Source organism: Trichomycterus rosablanca, chromosome 2 (assembly GCF_030014385.1).
Source record: "Trichomycterus rosablanca isolate fTriRos1 chromosome 2, fTriRos1.hap1, whole genome shotgun sequence".
Lineage (NCBI taxonomy): Eukaryota > Metazoa > Chordata > Actinopteri > Siluriformes > Trichomycteridae > Trichomycterus > Trichomycterus rosablanca.
The window spans coordinates 2,984,687-3,005,916 of record NC_085989.1 but is presented as its reverse complement, the minus strand read 5'-3'; the positions used below and the strand labels follow the sequence as shown (position 1 = coordinate 3,005,916).

The following is a 21,230-nucleotide window of genomic DNA, read 5'->3' as shown; positions in this document are numbered from 1 at the left end:
GCAATGGTTTTCTGTGGAATGCAAAAAAATGCCAAGTAAACACATCCTAGTACTGTTTAACCCAACAAGTGGCACAGCATTTTGTTGTTGATGTCTAATTCTGTGGAGCTAAGTCAAATAGAAGAAACCTTAACAGCAACCTAAAAATGCACACCTTATTTTAAGTGGGTTATAGTGATGTGGTGGATGTGTGGTGCATAGGTAGATTTTTCATGTGAGAGAGTTCTGTCATGTTCAAACTTCCGTCATGTTTACTAAGTCGCTGAATGACTTTCAATTTCATCTCTTGACAGGCAGCAGCATTTTTGTCTACTTACTTGTAAATCCCACTGGGGGAAAGATAAAAATGACTTGGTAGCTTTAACCAGGCTTAAAAACACATTACAATCCATCACAGACACTTTCACTGAATGCCAAATCAGAAAAGTCAGTTGGAGTTGACTTGAGGATACTGGGATGAGTAAAGAGAATCATTAATGTAGCCTGAGCTGTGTTAATGATCAGACCAGGAGCTGCAGTCCATCTAACCGGATCATATTGAATGTACTAATTGGATTCTCTCCTCTTCGTGGTCTGATAAATATTTTATTAATCTTCACAAAACCTCCCATTTGAGTTGTTCTTGCACTTATGAAACTTGGAAGTAATGGTCATAACATACAGAATTGTTGCTCTTTGCCATTGTGTTCCTGCCAGTGTCAGTGTCTGTTGAGGCTAGCCTGGTGATGTTGATGGAGTATCCTAGACTTTCCAATTTTTACAGAAAAGATTTATCCAAGCAAACACCAATGAACTGAAGAAGTACTTATGAAACCTATTATGCTTTTTTCTGTAGTAAGGGAATATGAATATTAAAGCCAAGGCCCTGGAGTCAGTGCATAATGTGCTCATTATGTCTGCAAGTCAGCGAAGTGTAAATGCCATCATCGCCAGTGCCTCTCTCTCTCTCTCTGAAACTGGATTTGACATATGAGGATCTTAGACGACCAACACTGGGGGGGGAACTGAGCTAAGATCAAAAAGTCAGAGGCTATGTTTAATTATTTCTAATGCACTCTACTTAACTTTACTTCATGACTTTAAAATATGCCCCAGCATCATGATATTACTACGAATTGAATATCATAAAGCAGCATTAGATCTAAAAAATACATTTAATAGACCAGTTTTTAAACCATTGGACATGGGACCACAAGTGGGCTGCCAAACCAATGAGCTAGAGGGCTAGTGATGGTACCTTATATGTATGTATGTATGTATATGTATGTATAATTAAAAGCCAAATTATGTGTTTTCATCAGCTTGACAATGCAGCTACAATTGCTTAAAATATGTGTACTTCATTTGCAAGATATCTAGAAATGTTTAAAACAAAAACATAGGGGGAATAGCATCAGATCCTCCACAAGTACAATTTTGAATATATTAAATTATGGTATTTTATGGGAGGCGATGATCCTAACCAAAACCCCAGTTTGGGAAGTGTTTGACTCTGTCAAATAAGGTGCCTTGGAACCAAACTGGGCAATATAAGGAAAAGATTTTTCAAGCTAAAGGTTTTGTGTTTGGACCATCTGTGAGCCTTTGTGCACACTAGTGATAAATAAGTGATTCCTGAGGTGGAAAAGGTTTAGAATCGGGGTGCTAGATTATTTATTGGTAGAATATAACATATAGCACACACATATTGTTGTTTCTCCACCAATGTATTTAGACATATACTGATCAGCCATAACATTAAAACCACCTCCTTGTTTCTACACTTACTGTCCATTTTATCAGCTCCACTTACCATATAGGAGCACTTTGTAGTTCTACAATTACTGACTGTAGTCCATCTGTTTCTCTACATGCTTTGTTAGCCCCCTCTCATTCATGCTGTTCCTCAATGGTAAGGACTCTCCCAGGACTACCACAGAGCAGGTATTATTTAGGTGGTGGATCATTCTCAGCACTGGAGTGACACTGACATGGTGGTGGTGTGTTAATGTGTGTTGTGCTGGTATGAGTGGACAAGACACAGCAGCGCTGATGGAGTTTTTAAACACCTCACTGACAATAGTCCACCAACCAAAAATATATCCAGCCAACAGTGCTCCATGGGCAGCGTCCTGTGACCACTGATGAAGGTCTAAAAGATGACCGACTCAAACAGCAGCAATAGATAAGCGATCGTCTCTGACTTTACATCTACAAGGTGGACCAACTAGGTAGGAGTGTCTAATAGAGTGGACAGTGAGTGGACACGGTATTTAAAAACTCCAGCAGCGCTGCTGTGTCTGATCCACTCATACCAGCACAACACACACTAACACACCACCACCATGTCAGTGTCACTGCAGTGCTGAGAATGATCCACCACCCAAATAATACCTGCTCTGTGGTGGTCCTGTGGGGGTCCTGACCATTGAAGAACAGGGTGAAAGAAGGTGGTTAAAAAGCATGCAAAGTAACAGATGGACTACAGTCAGTAATTGTAGAACTACAAAGTGCTTCTATATGGTAAGTGGAGCTGATAAAATGGACAGTGAGTGTATGTAATATAAAACAAGTTAATTAATTAATGTATTTTTATAACTGCTTCATTGTGCTTAGGCGTGTGGGTCTGGTGCCACCCAGAGAGTTCTTTACCATAATTATAATGCTGTTTTACCTCTGCTCTTGAACAATGTAATTCATTTATTTCAATACTTTTCTTCACTGATCATTTTAAATATGTATGATAGAAGCATTACACACCATCAAGTAGTTATTCAAAAATAGTCCATCATGGCTTAGCACCACTGTGATAAAGCACAGTAGTACGAGGGTTAAAATGTAGCCATGGCGACCTTCGGAACATGAGAAATGAATGGTGGCGTACTGTTTTACACGCCAAATACAATAGTTTGCCCGTTATTTATTTATTTATTTATTATTTATTTATTTATTTAATTATTTTGGCGAGAAGGAGCAAACATGTTACGCGGGTGAGACCGTGTTGAGGATCAGCACCGTCAACAAAACGAGGTATCGACTACCGTTATTATATACGTTCTCACAAACGCAGTCGCGCGACGACCGTTACAATTTAAATACGATTTAAACGCTAACGGTCGCTGCGCGCGCTGATGGCTGCTGGTCGCTTGCAGGGTAGGAGAGACAGGAGAGAGAAAGAAGCACTAGAAATGAGGATGTTTACATTGAATACGCGACGATGTTTTAAATATTTTATGCAGGTTATTGATTTATGTTTCGTGAACCAGTGCTGTGAGAGGTGAATGCGACATTCATGAGCTTTTGGTGGTGAGAAATACACATTTAACTGTTGTGTTTACCAATGTTTGGTCGCGTATTCTGAGTCACCATCATTAAAGAACCTGTTGATTAGTGTTCTGCTTATGGTGGATATTTCATATTGTTGTTAAGACAATACTACAGTAAGATGTAAACGCGAAATAATTATAAATTATATATGCAATTATAACTGCTCAATATGAATAAGATGGCATGTCTTATTTACGTTGCTGGGTAAATGATACATTAAAACCACCTCCTTGTTTCTACACTGTCCATGTTATCAGCTCCACTTACCATATAGAAGCACTTTGTAGTTCTACAATTACTGACTGTAGTCCATCTGTTTCTCTACATACTTTTTTAACTTCTTTTACCCTGTTCTTCAGTGGTCAGGACCACCACAGAGCAGGTATTATTTAGGTGGTGGATCATTCTCAGCACTGCAGTGACACTGGTATAAGTGGATCAGACACAGCAGCGCTGCTGGAGTTTTTAAATACCGTGTCCACTCACTGTCCACTCTATTAGACACTCCTACCTAGTCGGTCCACCTTGTAGACGTAAAGTCAGAGACGATCGCTCATCTAGTGCTGCTGTTTGAGTCGGTCATCTTCTAGACCTTCATCAGTGGTCACAGGACGCTGCCCACAGGGCGCTGCTGGCTGGATATTTTTGGTTGGTCCAGCAGTGACAGTGAGGTGTATCCATTCATACCAGCACAACACACACTAACACACCACCACCATGCCAGTGTCACTGTAGTGCTGAGAATGATCCACCACCTAAATAATACCTGCTCTGTGGTGGGCTTGTGGGGGTCCTGACCATCGAAGAACAGCATGAAAGGGGCTAACAAAGCATGCAGAGAAACAGATGGACTACAGTCAGTAATTGTAGAACTACAAAGTGCTCCTATATGGTAAGTGGAGCTGATAACATGGACAGTGAGTGTAGAAACAAGGAGGTGGTTTTAATGTTATGGCTGATCGGTGTGTGATGCCTGTGTACCGATGGCATGAAATGTTATGCTGGGTCAGAAATGTACACACACTACACCTAACATATATAATAATAAAAAAAAGTCTAAATAATTTTTTTTTAAGTATTTTCCCTCGATCATAATTTTATATTTTGCATTGTATTTATGCCACACTAGATAATTAAGGTTCTTAATACACATTAGATAAGAAAATGATATTGGATTAGAATATACAAGGAGACACAAAACAGCGTAAAAAATTAATAAACACATGGTTTTGCAACACAACACATTTGAAAATTCTGTACATTGTGCCATCTTTACAACTTTTCCTATACACTTCTGATAACTGGAGAGCATTCTTTTAACTGACCCACTTTTCTTTGCCGAATTGCTTTAAATCAACCAAATTGGAGGGCTTTCAAGCATGAACTTCCTATTTAAAGTTCTACCACAGCATCTTTACCCTTGTGTTCTGTTGACGATGACTTTACTGCCTTTGGGGTTCCAAAGACTCCAGTGTTGTCTGGGTACTTCAAAATGATCAAGTTACTCAACCAAGTGAACAGGATTGTGTAAGTGTGTAAGACAGTCAGATGTACCTTTAGTACCAGACAGAAACATAAGAAAATGTATTGGCTCCATTGGGAACACAATATCAATGCAAAAAATATTGCTTATTTGCATTTTTCATTGAATTAGAAAAAGTCATGAAGTATCAAGCTCATTTACCACGTTACTGGACTTAAGTTATTACTTTGCGAGCTTCTTTGGTAGCCTTTTGTGATATCAGTATTTTGAAGTCCAGTAATATTGCAATTATTAGTACAAATGATATTGTATAAATCTAGCTCCAGTCATTCTGCATGACAGTGAGTGTAGATGCAGTTAAACAAGTGAGATGGGTGTTTGTGTGACTAATAGGACAGTTGCCATCTTCCGGGCTGCATTTAAAGCCATTGGAAAGAAAATATAGCAAAAGACAAGGAGTGAATATATGACAAATTTTTTAAATAAAATTGATTTATAATAAAAGAGTATGACATGAGTAGGGCTTATGGAAGTTTGCTTTATAAACCACTAGAAAGAAACTTTATGAAATATGAATTTTGTGCTTGTTGGCATTTGGTGACTAATGAATCACTCAGTGCCCACACTTGTCTCTAATTGGCACAGCTGAGTGTTATTTTCGACAAATCTGGCATTACAGATTTGACATTTAAACTCATATTAAGTTGCCTCATTTCCAGCGCAGTCAGTATTGAAGATGTGATATCATATAGATGATGTCACATCTATAGGAACTTCTTATGCCAAGTTCACACTACACGACATTCCAAGTCGGCAGGTCGCTGTACAGTTCACACTACACAGCTGGATCTCTTGTGATCGGGAGTCTTTCAAGTCGGTGTGGCTTTATACAATAAGGTCAGAAATACTGTAAAACTTGTGTGTGCTGATGTATTCTGATAAGTGGGTAGCACTGTCGCCTCACAGCAAGAAGGTCCTGGGTTCGATCCCCAGGTGGGGCGGTCCGGGTCCTTTCTGTGGGAAGTTTGCATGTTCTCCCCGTGTCTGCGTGGGTTTCCTCCGGGAGCTCCGGTTTCCTCCCACAGTCCAAAAACATGTAAGTGAGGTAAACTAAATTGTCCATGAGTGTGTTCGATATAACCTTGTGAACTGATGAACCTTGTGTAATGAGTAACTGCCGTTTCCTGTCATGAATGTAACCAAAGTGTAAAACATGACGTTAAAATCCTAATAAACAAACAAATCTTGCGTTCTCATTGGCTGTTCGACATCGCACTCATTGCCAGTTGGGCAACTCAGATCCAGATATCAGCGAAAATCAGGGCAAAAATCGTGTAGTGTGAACTAGGCATTAGTTGAAGGTTTTTTTGAGAATTGCTCATTATTTATATTCATACTTCACATCTTCCAACTTTAAATGTATACGTTGAAGCATATGTTATTATGTTCCACCAGGATCTTGCAGGCTGTTTGTGATTGTATCTGATTAAAATGCTTTATTTTGCACTGGCTTTCCTCAAACTTTGCATCAGCAGTCTATTGCACCTAGCCTACCACTATGGAGACCATGTTTGAATTTTTGCTACCAGCCTGGTCGGGCTCCCTAACAGAGATGGTCGTGTTTGAGGAATGAAAAGCCAAATGTGAATTTGCCTCCTAAAAACAATAATCAGAACTTCAGAAATGTAATAATCAACCAGATTAATCAGAAATGTAATAATATTTAATACAACCATGGCCTGTCATTTTTTAGGTTTAAGATATGGCTTCTCGTTCAGAGGTACGTGGGTCGGAGAGCTTTAAAAGCATGCCGGGCTCTGGTTACGGCGTCCGTTCCTACCTACACTATTTCTACGAGGAGTGCACGGCCTCCGTGTGGGACCAGGAGGATGTGCAGAACCAACGCTCATTCAGGTGGTGGAGTTCAGGCCTCTGCAAGGTATGGACGATCAGTTTATCACGTTTGTTCTAAAATATGTTGAGATACAACTCTTAGCATGTGTTCCAGTTTTGACACTACACATTTGTCTGTATACTTTTGACTAGAGATGGGACGATCGATCGGCTATGAATCGGTATCGGCCGATTTTTAATCAAAATATGCTATCGGCGATCGGCCGATATTTCCTAAAAGTAGCCGATCCGATCGTGTGATATATAAAGATCACGTTAAGTTAACAGCTCAGTGGATCGATCCAGACTTTAAGCTAGGAAGCACCAACCATCACATCACCATTCATCAACCATCGTACAGAAACCACAGTGAAAGCTCTTGATGACCTAAAATAACATCATTAACGTTGTGCATCATACATACGATGTAATTTTGCTGATTGTAATATTTACTTTAAAAAGATAATTCAACCCGGTCACATCTATCAGCACGTTATATAAACTCCTGGTTCACTTTGGTCAATCGTAAGCGGTTCTTACTTGTGATGTAGATGAGAACAGAAAACGTTACAGAGCCAATCCGAGGCAAAAGTTTATTCATTAGCAAATTAGTTAGTTCAGGATCATCTGCTGAACTTTTAGCTCCTTAGACGGAACAAGTCTGTGGTAATAGCAGTTTAATGAAGCTTTTTAATGTAAGAGAGTCACACAGAATGTTCTGTAGTAGCTGGTGTTTATTTAAAACCACGACATTTAATTAATAACAGTAAACACGGAGAGATAACCGAGAAGAGAAACTTACGCTTCGCGAAAAATGAATCGACTCGTGAATCAATGAATCACTTATAGCGATACTGTGAACAAAGCGTCTCTTCTAAAGGCACGCGCTGCTCCGGTTTATCTTCACTGTGAGGCTCTTTTTAAGTTTATTTATTTTATTTACTGCTAACCCCCCGATCGGAATCGGCTATCGGCCGATGTCCCTGAAAGGAGATCGGAGATCGGAATCGGTGCCAAAAAACCCGATCGGTACATCTCTACTTTTGACCATACAATGTATTATTAATACAAACCAAAAATTGTTATTAAAAGACTATTTTGTTATAATACGATGAGTTTGAATGAATTAATAAAAGTACTTACTTGTTTTAAAATGTTGGTTCATAACGTTACTCCATATCTTCCTGTATTAATGCCTGGTGGCTGATATTCACTTTTTAAATGCAGACTAGTGACTGGAGGCATCTTCTGCGTCTCTCAGGTGTCCCTTGCACTTGGAGCAGTAGTGTTAGCCGTTGGATTGGTGGTGTTGGTCGTGGGTTTCTCCGTTCCGTCCCGGATCGAGGCGTTCGGTGAGGGCGAGCTGCTCTTTGTGGATCGGCAGGCCGTGCAGTACAACCACGGCCTGAACGTGTGCGTACAGGCCGGTACCGGGATGCTGAGCCTTGGGGGGCTGATGTTGGCCGCTGGCCTGCTGTTGTCTGCTTTCTCCGGAGCAACACCTCGTCCACTTCCTACAGGGAGAAAGAAGGGGATGATGGGAGGTGGAAGTGAAGAAGGTGAAAGGAGTCCGGCAAAAGTAGTCAGTAAAGCTCCCAGTCCGGCAGCAGGTGATGGATCTGTGCCCATCACTCTGTATAAAGTGGAGAATGTTCAGCCGTAAGTGATCCCTAAAAAAAGCGACCCCAAGACCTGGGAGCATCTAGTCAGTTTGGCTCTAATGCAGTACATACAGCAACCTAGATTGTTTATTTGATAGTTGAATAATTTCAGTTCACTTTGTGGCATTGCCTCTTAATTCCATGTCAGTTATTATGATCGACTATAGCTGGCAACCTCTAAGTGCCCATATAAATAGGGCTAACTGCGTCCATTAAAAGTAGCAGTGGTATTCTGCTGGTTGGGTTTATTTTTAGAGGATATTTAGTTAGATGTAATCCAAGAATCACGGTGTATCTCTGTACTGGCATGAGATTGAAGCTGACTTGGTGTCCCCAGGTCTTTCCATACTACTGAAAAAAGGGGAATCATTGATGTTGGAGTGAATGGTAAAAATGATCGAATCTTTCTTGCGTTTCTAATTGATTTGTTTTAATGTCACAAGTTTCAAATTCTTAATTCATTCATTGTTTACCACCAATTTATCCGGGTCAGGGTCGCGGTGGGTCTGCTTTATTGGGTGAAATGCAGCAAACACCCTGGACAGGGTAATTTCTAGTAGCTTTAATTGGCCTGACTGCATGTCATTGGACTTGTGGAAGGAAACGGGAGCGCCCGGAGGAAACCCACACTGACACAGGGAGAACATGCAAACTCCACACAGAAAGGAAATCAAATCCATGCCCTTTTTGCTGTACGGCAAGGCACTACTTTATATATATATATTGTTTATGCATTTTCTCCCTTTTAGGGAGATGCTTCATATCCACCAATGCCGATCCCCGCTCTGATTGATGAGAACGAAGCTAACCCACACACGGGCAGAAGCCGTATGCATTTTGTCACCTACACTTTGACGAATGCAGTGCAGCTCAGCACTGTGTACGGAGAGACACACCCTGAGAGCTCTCTTTCCTCACCTCTGTGCAGGCGCCATCAATCAGCCAGCAGAGGTCGTAACTGCACCAGTCATGGGAGAGAGACCCCATCCGGCTTAGTCCCGCCCATATCTGAACAACAGGCCAATCGTCGTTCATGTGGCCGCTCAGCCTCAGACGGCAGGCAGAGCCGAGGTTCGATACGATGTATTCGAGATCCCAGCTCTGGTTCCAGCGTGTGTCTTTACCGCTGCGCCACCTGAGCGGCCGGCAAGGCACTACTACCCACAATTTCAAATTAGCGTTTGGAAATGTATTTTTTGCAGTATTTTATGATCGGTGGGCATCGTAGTGGCACAGCTACAGCTGGTAGAGTGGAGTCTTCACAGCAACATGGGTCCTGTACAAAAGTGGGTTTAATCCTGGTCTCCGGATACTCTCTGTAAAATGTTTAGCATGTTCTCTCCATGTCTGTGTGGGTTTGCTTAATGTATTTAGGTTCTACTCTTTTCAACATGCAGAAATCAGACTGACTTAACTTAAATGAACACACAAAGTGTCATTAGTACTCATTACAAATCCATCCACTTTAACCTGTAATGGGTTTTATTCCTCATTAATGTTCCGAGTTCCGTTTGATTGCGTAATTATTTGTGTATTTCAGTATTTTCTGTGAGAAATGCTTGTAACGTGAAGGAATAAATGATCAGCATACTCAAATGTCTTTTCTCTCTCACTGAAATCTCACATTATTTATGCATAACGTATAACCGTCTCTGTTTTTACTCAGTCCACAACATTCTATTGTGCAGATATTTCTGAAGCTGTAAACACACAGGAAACAAAGTGATGACTCAGTCCACCATCTCATTTCTCTCTCCCTCAATGTGAATCATCCTCCCTCACCTACCACTCACAGTCAACAGCACAGGAACCATTAACAATCAATTCCCAGCATGCAAAGCCTGAGTAATACAATGCTGCTTTGTTATAATCTGCCCTCATGTTGAACACAGGGATTCATATATATACTATACTGCCAGAAATACACTGATCAGCCATAACATTAAAACCACCTCCTTGTATCTACATCTATTTCTCTACATACTTCTTTAACCTGCTTTCACCCTGTTCTTCAATGGTCAGGACCCCTCACAGGACCACCACAGAGCAGGTATTATTTAGGTGGTGGATCATTCTCAGCACTGCAGTGACACTGACATGGTGGTGGTGTGTTAGTGTGTGTTGTGCTGGTATGAGTGGAGCAGACACAGCAGCGCTGCTGGAGTTTTTAAATACCGTGTCCACTCACTGTCCACTCTATTAGACACTCCTACCTAGTTGGTCCACCTTGTAGATGTAAAGTCAGAGACGATCGCTTTGAGTTGGTCATCTTCTAGACCTTCATCAGTGGTCACAGGACGCTGCCCACGGGGCGCTGTTGGCCGGATATATTTTTGGTTGGTGGACTATTCTCAGTCCAGCAGTGACAGTGAGGTGTTTAAAAACTCCATCAGCACTGCTGTGTCTGATCCACTCATACCAGCACAACACACACTAACACACCACCACCATGTCAGTGTCACTGCAGTGCTGAGAATGATCCACCACCCAAATAATACCTGCTCTGTGGTGGTCCTGTGGGGGTCCTGACCATTGAAGAACAGCATGAAAGGGGGCTGACAAAGCATGCAGAGAAACAGATGGACTACAGTCAGTAATTGTAGAACTACAAAGTGCTTCTATATGGTAAGTGGAGCTGATAAAATGGACAGTGAGTGTAGAAACAAGGAGGTGGTTTTAATGTTATGGCTGATCAGTGTATGTGGACACCTCTTCTAAAATCTACTTGATCTATTCATTTCAGCATGACTGCACCTCTGAGCATGCCTGATGCTCTCTAGCTGAATAAGTACACACTCCAATACCTTGAGGAAAGCCTGTTCAGAAGAATGGGGGCTGGTATGCTTATGTTTTTGGAATGAGGTGTACAGCTGTCCACAGACTTTTCGTCTGAACATGTGGCTCCCCAAAACGTATTATAGTCTTTATTACCATATCATTTGAAAAACCATGGGCATTAATATCGGTTTGGTTTATATTCACCCATCACACTGCTGGATATGGAGTCATGATTTATCACTAATAAATGTTTCAACTGTCATTTTAAGCACATGTGGAGCTGCTTAAGCATTGAAACCCAGTGTATGAGCTCCTGACAAACAGTTCTGATGCTGATGGTGTGTTACAACCAAGGACAGTTAGATATTATTCACTAGGTAACTCAGCTGAGCTGTTGTTTCTCCTAGATATTTTAACACGTCCAACAATGCAATATTAACATCATTGAGTTTTCCAAAGCCTCGTTATTGGAATAGGTGTCCACATACATTTAGTCCTGCAGCGTATCTGATTATTTTCAGGAGCCTGTGCAAGTGCTACATCCATTGGATTTTGACAGTTTATGGTCTTTTAGCCTCACACCACTGAACACACACTGATTTTCTACACTCCTCTGAATATCTTCATAACAACAATCTGTAGGCTCCTAATTCAGGCCAGGATCATCGTGAGCATGGAGGGGTTCAGTCAGCGGAACAGAGCGCATGGAGGGAGGAACGCTGCAGGGAAAATGAGACGAGACAGAGATGCTCCGGTGACTGGATAAGAGTCTTTCTGAGGGATCAGCAGTTGTGTTCCTATCCTCACTAAACCTTCGCAGTTCTCACCACGTGTGTTCCTCGGTCTGCTGCAGTGCTTTCAGCCTCAAATGTGTATGTATGTATGTGTGGTAGATTTCTGCATGTGTACTATTCATCATAGGTAATCTTCTGCAGTTCAAAAGCTGGAGGGCTATATTAATATTATTATGAATAGATTTATATTTCTAGGATTACTCTAGCTCAGCTAAACCAAATCCCAGTTTGCGATGGTTATTTACATGGAAAAGGGGGCTGGGGGTTTATATAGTTTTTGAATGAACTGGGTGGTGCAATGAGGGTGCTGAAGTGGCTGAAGCATGACAATTATTATTATTATTTTTATTATTTTGAACTTTTTTCCCCAATTTTTCTCCCGTATTCTAGTCGTGTCCAATTCCCCTGATTGCGTCCTCTATACTGGTTCGACCCTTCACCGCTGACTGAGGACGCCTCTCAACTGACAAACGCCCCCTCCGTCACGTACAGTCAGTACAGACTGCATTTTCCACCTGCACGAGTCGAGTTCATACACTGACGGGCATTGTGTACGGAGGGCCACACCCCCATCAGCATTATTCCTCAGCCCTGTGCAGGCGCCATCAGTCAGCCAGCAGGGGCCGCAGTCGCACCAGTGATGAGGACCTATGATCCGACTTTTTTACCCTCTAACCCTGAACAACAGCCGATCGTTGTTCATGCTGCCGCCCAGCCCAGTCGGAAAGGCAGAGCTGAGATTCGATACGATGTACTCGAAACCCCGACTCTGGTGCGCTAGCGTACGTTTACCGCTGCGCCACCTGAGCGGCCCAAGCATGTCATTTATTTAGGGCTGCTGTGATTGGTCGACCTAATCGATGACGTCGATGCTAAAAATGCACACTGCAGCTCTAACACGATGTTGCACGTCTATATTGTTTCATTAAGCTTCTTAATCGCGAGATCTTGGAGTACCGTATTTCTTAGTGAGTTCAGTTTAGGGCGCATTAATGTGAGAAGCAACACACGCCGCGCACTTTCGCTGCGTTGGGCTCACGATTTTCACGAGCTTCTCATGTGAATGCACCTGAACCACTGTGTTTACATGGCTTAGAATTTGAAGTAAGTTCTGAGTGAATGTGTAGGTTAGAATCTGGGCTCATTCTGTCTTTACTGTACGTTGGACTTAATGAGACGCTCCCACCTCTATTTTATTTCTACTATAAGTTGAAGCACTTTGCTTTGTGTATGGAACGCCATATATGGAGCACTTTAGAATGTGATAATGTGGACATAAACCCTGAGTACATCTAGTTTTGTGCCATATTATTATGCCATACAATTTGTTGATAAAATAAAAGAAGCTTAAATGAGATTGTAAATTACATTATTTGGAGGAAAATTTATCGTTTAGATTAATCGACTAATCTGTAAAATAGTCTATAGATAATCTACTGTATAGATTTGATAAAAAAATAGTCGTTAGTGGCAGCCCTACAACTATTATATTAACCCTTGTGTTTTGTTGATGCTGACTTTACTGCCTTGTTCTCTGGGGTCCCAGAGACCCCAGTGCTGTAAAAATAAAATTAACTTAATTAAATAACCCTGGAGAGAGAGAAAGAGGTGGGGGATTTTGTAAAAAAGTTGTGTATATACGTATGCGTGTAACAACTATTGCCTTTAATCATTTCTTCTTCTAAACAGAAGTGGAGAAATTAAGTGTGTTTGGAACACGATGTCATAATAAAACTATTGTTTATTTGCAATTTTTATGAAATTAGGAAATGTCCTATAGATACAATAAAGTGTTTAGCTGATTAAAAAGGCTCAGGATATTTTTGAACTGTTAATATAGAACACAAGGGTTTAGTTAAGCAGTGCACTAAGCGAGCTCATAACCCTGCAGTCTGATCACACACGTGTTAATTGGACAGCACAGTGAGGGATATCACATCCAGCAGAACCACGTAGTATCTGCAAAAAAAAGGCAATATTGTAAATGAGATTTTAATTTGGATAATCTTTTGAACTTTAATAGAGCTGGAGCCGATGGGCATATTGCAATTGCTTCATCATTGTTAAACAAAAGTGACACAGGACCATCCATTCTCAGTGTGCGACAGATAAACGCTTCCCAGCCTGCAAACAATATTAGTTCTGGATACAGACACCAGCTTTTATCTCCAGATTGGTTTATTGAACTGGTGCTGGCTGCTGTCAGGTGCTGGGAGACGACAGACATTTCTGCATATATGAATAGCTGCAGATGTGTGAGTGTGTGTGTGTGTGTTAATCCCGTCCACTCCAGCATGGTGAATTCGAGAAGCTCATCAGCAATCTAATGAAATTCTCTCTGCTCATCAAAGACAGACATTACCTGATTCTACATGAGCCACACACACACACACACACACACACACACACACACAGCTCCACATCTGACAACATTAAATACCATGCAATACTGCAGAAGTGTTGCGTTAATTTAATTGGTTTATAAATGAAGATTATGTAATTATTATAATTATAGAAATATTACATAAGACTCACCAACCCCCTGCATTATGTGGGCAAAAAGTAAAAGCAATTTTATGATATATTGTTTTACAAAACCCACTTTGAATGAATATATATGGTGTTTTATGAATGATTAATGCATATTTTGTATATGTTATGATTTGTATTTTACTGGGTGCTTCACTCACTACAAATCTTTCCTTCACTCTGAATAATTTGGATTAAATTCCTCATACTCAAGTTATTCCAGTTAATTACCAACCCCCACAAAAATTAAATATGCAAAATACTGGAACAAAAAATACAGTTTGATGTAATAACATTATATAATATATTATGTGCTCCAGATTTTCTTCCTACCTAGAAGCTTTACTGTATTTTATGTTAATTACAGAAGCAGCTTGTTTACATCCCTCCACACTTTTCTGTGTGCAGTTTTTCTCTGTCTGTATGGTTTATTTCTCCGAATTTTTCCTTAATCTAGTCGTATCCAATCACCCTGATTGCGTTACGCTTCACCTCCACCGATACAACCCTCCACTGCTGACCGAGGAGCTGCGCAACTGACACACGCCCCCTCCGACACGTGGTCAGTACCGACCGCCTCTTTTTACCTGCACGAGGCGAGTTCATTTGCAGACAAGCCCTGTGCACGGAGAGCCACACCCTGATCAGCATTATTCCCCAACCCTGCGCAGGCGCCATCGATCCAGCCAGTAGAGGTCGTAATTGCACCAGTTATGAGGAACCCTGTGAACAACAGCCAATCGTTGTTCATGTGGCCGTCCAGCCCAGCCGGATTGCAGAGCTGAGATTCGATACGGTGTATTCGAAATCCCAGCTCTGGTGTGCTAGCGTGTTTTACCACTGCACCACCTGAACGGCTTACTCTTAACATTAACTTAAAAAAATTATTTGATACTAAAATATGTTAAAAGAAAATCAAATATAATAAAAGCTGGAATGGCCCGATACTGTCAAAAAGCATAAATTTAAAGCTATGTGCACACCAGAAACACCATGTTTCTTTCTTTCTTTCTGATGCCCCAAAGGAATTATACGTGACTTCTTTTTACATTCCACTCAATGCAGCTTTATTAAATCCGTCAATTCTCTGTAAAGAAGAGACAAATGATCATGTCCTCATTTCCTGCTGTCACTATTCATTTTGACTCTGCTGTTTTAATACTGAGCCATGACGTCCTAATTCCTGAGAATATAAAGGACACCCGGGTGGGTCAGTCCAGTCAAATACAGCTCAACCCTTTCAGTCCGGCTGTGTCCCAAATCCAGAGCAGTTTCAGGTGATGTCATTTTCTGTTTACAGATTCCACTCAGGTGGCAAAATGCTCCAGCTCCACCAAGAGAAGCCGATGATGTAATGCTGTAATGCTGTTCTTATCCTACCAAGACAGCGAGACAGCGCCACCATGTGGCAGTGTGAGGAAAAGTTCTGCTCATAACAAAAGCACGTCATGTGTTTACTACAGAAGTTTAAAACATGATGTCATGTGAAAGGAAAAGAGAGAGAGAGAGAAATATAAGCAAGTCTGAGCAAAGCAAGACAAAGAAAACGTGGGAAAACATTCCTAATACATACACAAGCATTATTATAGATTTATTATTATTATAGGCCAAGCCGTAGCCAAGTGGTGCTGGACTAGTAATCAGAAGGTTGCTGGTTTAAGCCCCACCACAGACTGTATACTGTAACTGCAATGCAAATCTCTTTGTATAAAGGTGTCACACTATATTATAGCAAATATGCACCTCAAACAAGGTCGTATTAAAGCTCTTATACTGCTTAATTCAAACATGGCTAGTAAACTAAGGTTTTGTACTTGATCTAGGAAGATTTGCATTATGTTAAATGAACAGAAAATGAGCAAAGCGTTTCTATACATTAACCACCTTGTTTTTACAGAATTAAAAAGATAGCCGCCGCTTTGTAAGTGTAGGACTAATTCCTAATTACATGCAACACATTAGCCTGCAACCACACTCAGTATGTCAATAAGTCGTTTAAAACAGCGGACCCCAACCAACCTTTTTTGCACCACGGACCGGTTTCATGTAAGTTATAATTTTACGGACCGGCGGGGGTGGAAGGATTTGAAATAGAAAACTATAGAATGGAAAATCAGTGTGAATCCAGAGCCTTTTTCGCTGCAACAAGACTCTCCCACCTAGTGGTGATAAGAGACGATAACACCCGAAGAGCATTGTAAATGTATTTGCTCTTGTAGCAATCTCTAATTATTTATTCTTGCTGTGCGGCCCGGTAATAAATGACCCATGGACCGCTACCGGTCCGCGGCCCGGTGGTTGGGGACCACTGGTTTAAAACATACTCATTCATCGTTGTAAGCCTAAATAATCTAGTGCTACTCGGATGTAAATCAAATATAAAAATACAACCACACTGCCAATCTAGCCAGCCTTAATTAATAAAGTAATACTGATGAAATCAGGGCATTGAAAAGCACAAACGAAAGCTATTTGGTGGCGGTATGGCTTCTGACTGCATGCTCAATTCGGCTCAATCGTTCGGCTAATAGCCCAAAGCTCTACCCACTAGACTACCACTGTCACTACACTATACTGTTGAATTTATAATGCATAAAGACTTGGATGTTTTTTATATTTTAATGGGCCATGTTGAGCTTGTTGGTTATCAATTAAAATAAATTGAAATTGGGAAAATTTGCAACCCAAATTCATTACAACATCAAGAGGTAGCATGTGAATAGAGCTCCAGGTCATAGTGTTTCTTTAATAGTGTTGTTACTTGTTATTTTTAGTAAAATACTACTACTAACTTTTGCCAAGTAAGCAGTAATAAGCCTGTGGTCAAGTACGGCCACTAGGGCCCAGCACACAGTGATTATGGTGATGTGAGGTATAAATGGTGAGATGAGGTGAGGTAAAATAAGTTTTTGATCACATCATTGAAGTCATACACAACTTTATTAGTACAGAAACAGTAAACAGACGTTTCACACGTTCATCCCTGACGCTGTTTGTGTCTCGGGTGGCTCTTGCAAAAAACGAACAGGCGTCCACGCCGCCGAACAAAAAAGCAGTCCTTGCATCGCTTCTTCAGCGCTGTTCTGGTTTTCATGCCCGCTGAAGGCTGTAGGGCGATGAGCTTCTGGTTCTGTCCCAGTAACTGAGACCGGAACGGCGTGTACGGGAACTGGGCGGGGAGGATGTTCCCTCTCGAATGAACTGCAGCGGTCAGGGTGGAAATGCAGCGTGTCGCTCCTACTGCAGGAAAACACCGGACAGCAGCGTACTGCAGAGTACGGGACAGCTGTCGGGTCAGGGAACCCAGCAGAGACGGTACGAGAGGAGCCATTGCGCCACTACCTGGAGCAAGAAGAAAACAACAATGAGAAATAATCCTGGTTCAAATATAATAGTACTCGACGAACTCGACGAATTTAAGAGCAATTTATTTATGTAATCATTTAAAAAGTAACATATTTACACACATTTATTAAGCTTGTGAACCCCATGGATTCACGAATCAATTATGTATGTCATGTATTAATGTATGTACGTATTAATTATATAAATGTTGGGCAGTTGTAGCCTAGTGGTTAACAAAGCAAGGCCCTTAACCCTTGATTGCTTAGACAATATGTACTGTCACAGTACTGTAAGTCGCTTTGGATAAAAGTGTCTGCTGAGCCGCTCAGGTGGCGCAGCGGTAAAAAGCACACGCTGCAACCAGAGCTGGATTTCGAATACATGGTATCGAATCCAGCTCTGCCTTACCGGCTTGAGGCTGAGTGGCAATATGAACAACGATTGGCCTGTTGTTCAGTTGGGGGGCGGGACAAAAAGCCAGATGGGAGTCTCTCTCTGTCAGAATGGTGCAATTACGACCTCTGCTGGCTGATTAGAGGCACCTGCACAGAGATGAGGAGGAGTGCCCTTAGAGTGTGTCTCTCCGCATGCAACGCTAGGTGGCACAACACTCATCAATGTGTGGGTGGCAAGATGCATACGGCTTGCTGCTCATATGTCGGAGGGGATGTGGGTTAGCTCCGATCTCCTCGGTCAGGGCAGGGTTCGGCATAGGCAGAAAGGAAGCACGATGCAAATTGGACAATTGGACGCACTAAAAGGGGGAGAAAAAGGGGAGAAAATGCAAAAAAAAAAAAAAAGGGTCTGCTGAATGCCAAAATGTAAATATGGTCGGATCTTTATTTCTTCCTAATAATTCCTAAACTATTGTGCTTATGCTTGTACTTCTATCCAATCATCGATGCTCACAATAATAAAAATCAAGCTGCTTTAATAAATGAGATCAGAGGTGTGGGTTGTAAACTATCAATTTAAACCACAAATCAATCCAAATTAATTTTATAGGACCAAAGATAGACTATAAGTATGGACCTTTGTAGAAATCCTGGAAATACCTGAGTCCCAAAGGGTCCTGCACAACACTTGTGCAAGGTGTTAATCAACGAAGAGCAACACCCAAGTTTATTTTAAATCTGCTGGGTCAAAAATATACATCCAGACATTTAGTTTATTATTTTGTTGTGCAGAAAGTTCTATAATGGTATTTAGATTTGTAGCATGGCCTCTTAGTTTCTCATCAGTGATTAGGATTGACCAGAGCTGGTGCCCATATAAATAGGGCTAGTTCTACAGCAGCTATTAGGAAGCAAGATCTGACAGAAAGCTCAAACTGTCAGATTATGTTAAGGAACAAGAAAACAAAACATATTTGACTTGGTTAATATGGAACCCTTGGTGACACCAGTGTTCCATACAGTATAACAGCACCATTGAGTTTTATAGCATTGCATTAAATTGCAGCTTCTCTGAGTGAAAGCAGAAATAGAGATTAGGCACAAAACGCAGTGCTAAATGGTTCCTAATCGTTTGTCTGATTATAAATAAAAGATAAATATCACCTGTACGGAACACTGTTTGCTCAAAGCCACTACCAGCCAACCCTGCTGTCTGGTTAGCTACATATGACAACGCAACATAGCTAACGTCGCTAAACTACTGAGCAAAACTGCCTAATATAAAGAGAATAAATGTATTAAAATACTTTTACATACCAGTCTGTATGAACAATATAATCTTATATAATAAACTGTGCAGTTATTAATCCAGTTTTACAGTTCTACTGCACACATGCTGCTTTCTTCTGACGTCGTGACTTTGAAGAAAGTCATTGGCTGTGTCCCGAATTGCACACTGCACCCTAAACCCTTCTACCCTACAAAATACATTATTTATGTTCTTCAACACCTAGGCCACGTTTTTTGTACAGTATCTTACTGTTCTGCGTTTTAGGATGTCAGGACTTAGTGGTATAATTTAGATTAGGCTTTGAGATATGTAATATTATTATCAAAGCTACTTAACTAGTGCACTACACAGTGGAAAAGTTGTGATATGAGACAGAACGCCTTCATCGATCTATCTGAACCTGCATATTGCCACCGTGTGGCTGGAGCAGTGGTAGTTTAGCTAATACCCCCTAGTTAATACTACACAGTCAATGAAATATGAAAAGAAAATAGATAGATCTGTTTTGAGGATATTTTGCACAATAAAAGTTGTTTATAAGTTTTAAGAGGTTGGAACAGGTGTGAAATGTGTAATAAATTAAGTTTAAGGAATCTCCAAGATTGCTGAGACAAAGAAGTTGAAAGTTGATTAATTCGACTTCAATTCTTATTTCATGTATTGGGAATTGATGGAGTCGACTCCGACTCTGCCTAGGAATCGATACAGTCGATTACATTTTGATTTATCAGTTGAAAAATCATTTAATAGAGTTAAACTGAGGAGTCGACTCGGAGTTGGAATCAAATTTTTAGGAATCGATGGAGCCGATTCAATTTTGATTTATCGCTTTAAAGTTGATTGAATCGAGTTAAACTGAGGAGTCGACTCGAACTTTGAATCAAATTGTGAGGAATCAATAGAGTTGATAATTTTAATTCGAGTTAGGTTGATGGAGTCGATTTGAACTCTGAATCAAATTTTACAAAGTATTGATGGAGTCGATTCAATTTTGATTTATCATTTGAAAGTTGATTGAATTTAGTAAAATCGATAGAGTCGACTCGAACTTTGAATCAAATTATTAGGAATTAATGGAGTCGATTAAATTTTGATTTATTAGTTAAACTTGAACTTTGAATCAAATTTTACAAAGTATCGATGGAGTCGATTAAATTTTGATTTATTAGTTGAAAGTTGATTGAATTGAGTTGAATTGATAAAGTCGACTCAAACTTTGAATCAAATTGTTAAGAATCTATGGAGTAGATTCATATTTGATTTATTAGCCGACCATTGAATCGAGTTCTGTTGGAGTCGACACAAACTTTGATCCAAATTGTTTGGAATCGATGGATTCAATTCAATATTGATTTATTAGTTAAAATATGGTTGAATCGAGTTAAATTGATGGAGTCGACTTGAACTTTGAATCAAATTTTACAAAGTATCGATGGAGTCGATTCAGTTTTGATTTATCAGTTGAAAGTTGATTAAATCGAGGTGAATTGATGGAGTCGGTTCGGACTCTGAATCAAATTGTAAGGAATCGATAGAGTCTATTCACTTTTGTTTTATTAGCTGAAAGATGATTGAATCGAGTTGAATTGAAGGAGTCGACTCGAACTTTGAATCAAATTATTAGGAATCAATGGACTCGATTTAATTTTGATTTATTAGTTGAAAGTTGATTGAATCGAGTTGAACTGAGAGAGTCGACTCTTCGTGGACAGCAGGTGTCAGTATAGAGCAGTAAAACTCTTCACCATCCCACAG

The 21,230-nt window shown here is 40.6% G+C and overlaps 2 protein-coding genes across 4 annotated transcripts; one reads left to right on the top strand and one right to left on the bottom strand.

The window, feature by feature from the left end:
- The first annotated feature begins 2,874 nt into the window (after nucleotides 1-2,874).
- On the top strand, nucleotides 2,875-9,943 carry nrsn1l (neurensin 1-like). 3 transcript variants are annotated; one of them, XM_063010004.1, is made up of 3 exons: nucleotides 2,875-3,009; nucleotides 6,543-6,728; nucleotides 7,944-9,943. In XM_063010004.1, the coding sequence occupies exons 2-3, from the start codon at nucleotides 6,552-6,554 to the stop codon at nucleotides 8,343-8,345; spliced, it is 579 nt and encodes a 192-aa protein (XP_062866074.1). In that variant the 5' UTR covers nucleotides 2,875-3,009; nucleotides 6,543-6,551; the 3' UTR covers nucleotides 8,346-9,943. The 3 variants fall into 3 exon arrangements, with proteins under 3 accessions (XP_062866074.1, XP_062866081.1, XP_062866065.1); XM_063010011.1 differs by lacking the exon at nucleotides 2,875-3,009 and adding an exon at nucleotides 3,069-3,256; XM_063009995.1 differs by lacking the exon at nucleotides 2,875-3,009 and adding an exon at nucleotides 3,069-3,285.
- A 7,422-nt stretch (nucleotides 9,944-17,365) lies between these two features.
- Nucleotides 17,366-19,599, bottom strand: mrpl36 (mitochondrial ribosomal protein L36). Its single transcript, XM_062989602.1, has 2 exons — nucleotides 19,502-19,599; nucleotides 17,366-17,786 (listed from the first exon to the last, which is right to left on the bottom strand). Exon 2 carries the CDS (start codon nucleotides 17,773-17,775, stop codon nucleotides 17,422-17,424), a length of 354 nt encoding a protein of 117 aa, XP_062845672.1. The 5' UTR covers nucleotides 17,776-17,786; nucleotides 19,502-19,599; the 3' UTR covers nucleotides 17,366-17,421.
- Nucleotides 19,600-21,230: the final 1,631 nt, after the last annotated feature.

Excerpts from the sequence above, each read along its gene's own strand:
- nrsn1l (XM_063010004.1), top strand. The coding sequence starts at position 6,552 with ATGGCTTCTCGTTCAGAGGTACGTGGGTCGGAGAGCTTTAAAAGCATG. Across the intron at positions 6,729-7,943 it reads GGAGTTCAGGCCTCTGCAAG|GTGTCCCTTGCACTTGGAGC; the intron begins GTATGGACGATC and ends TGCGTCTCTCAG.
- mrpl36 (XM_062989602.1), bottom strand. The coding sequence starts at position 17,775 with ATGGCTCCTCTCGTACCGTCTCTGCTGGGTTCCCTGACCCGACAGCTG.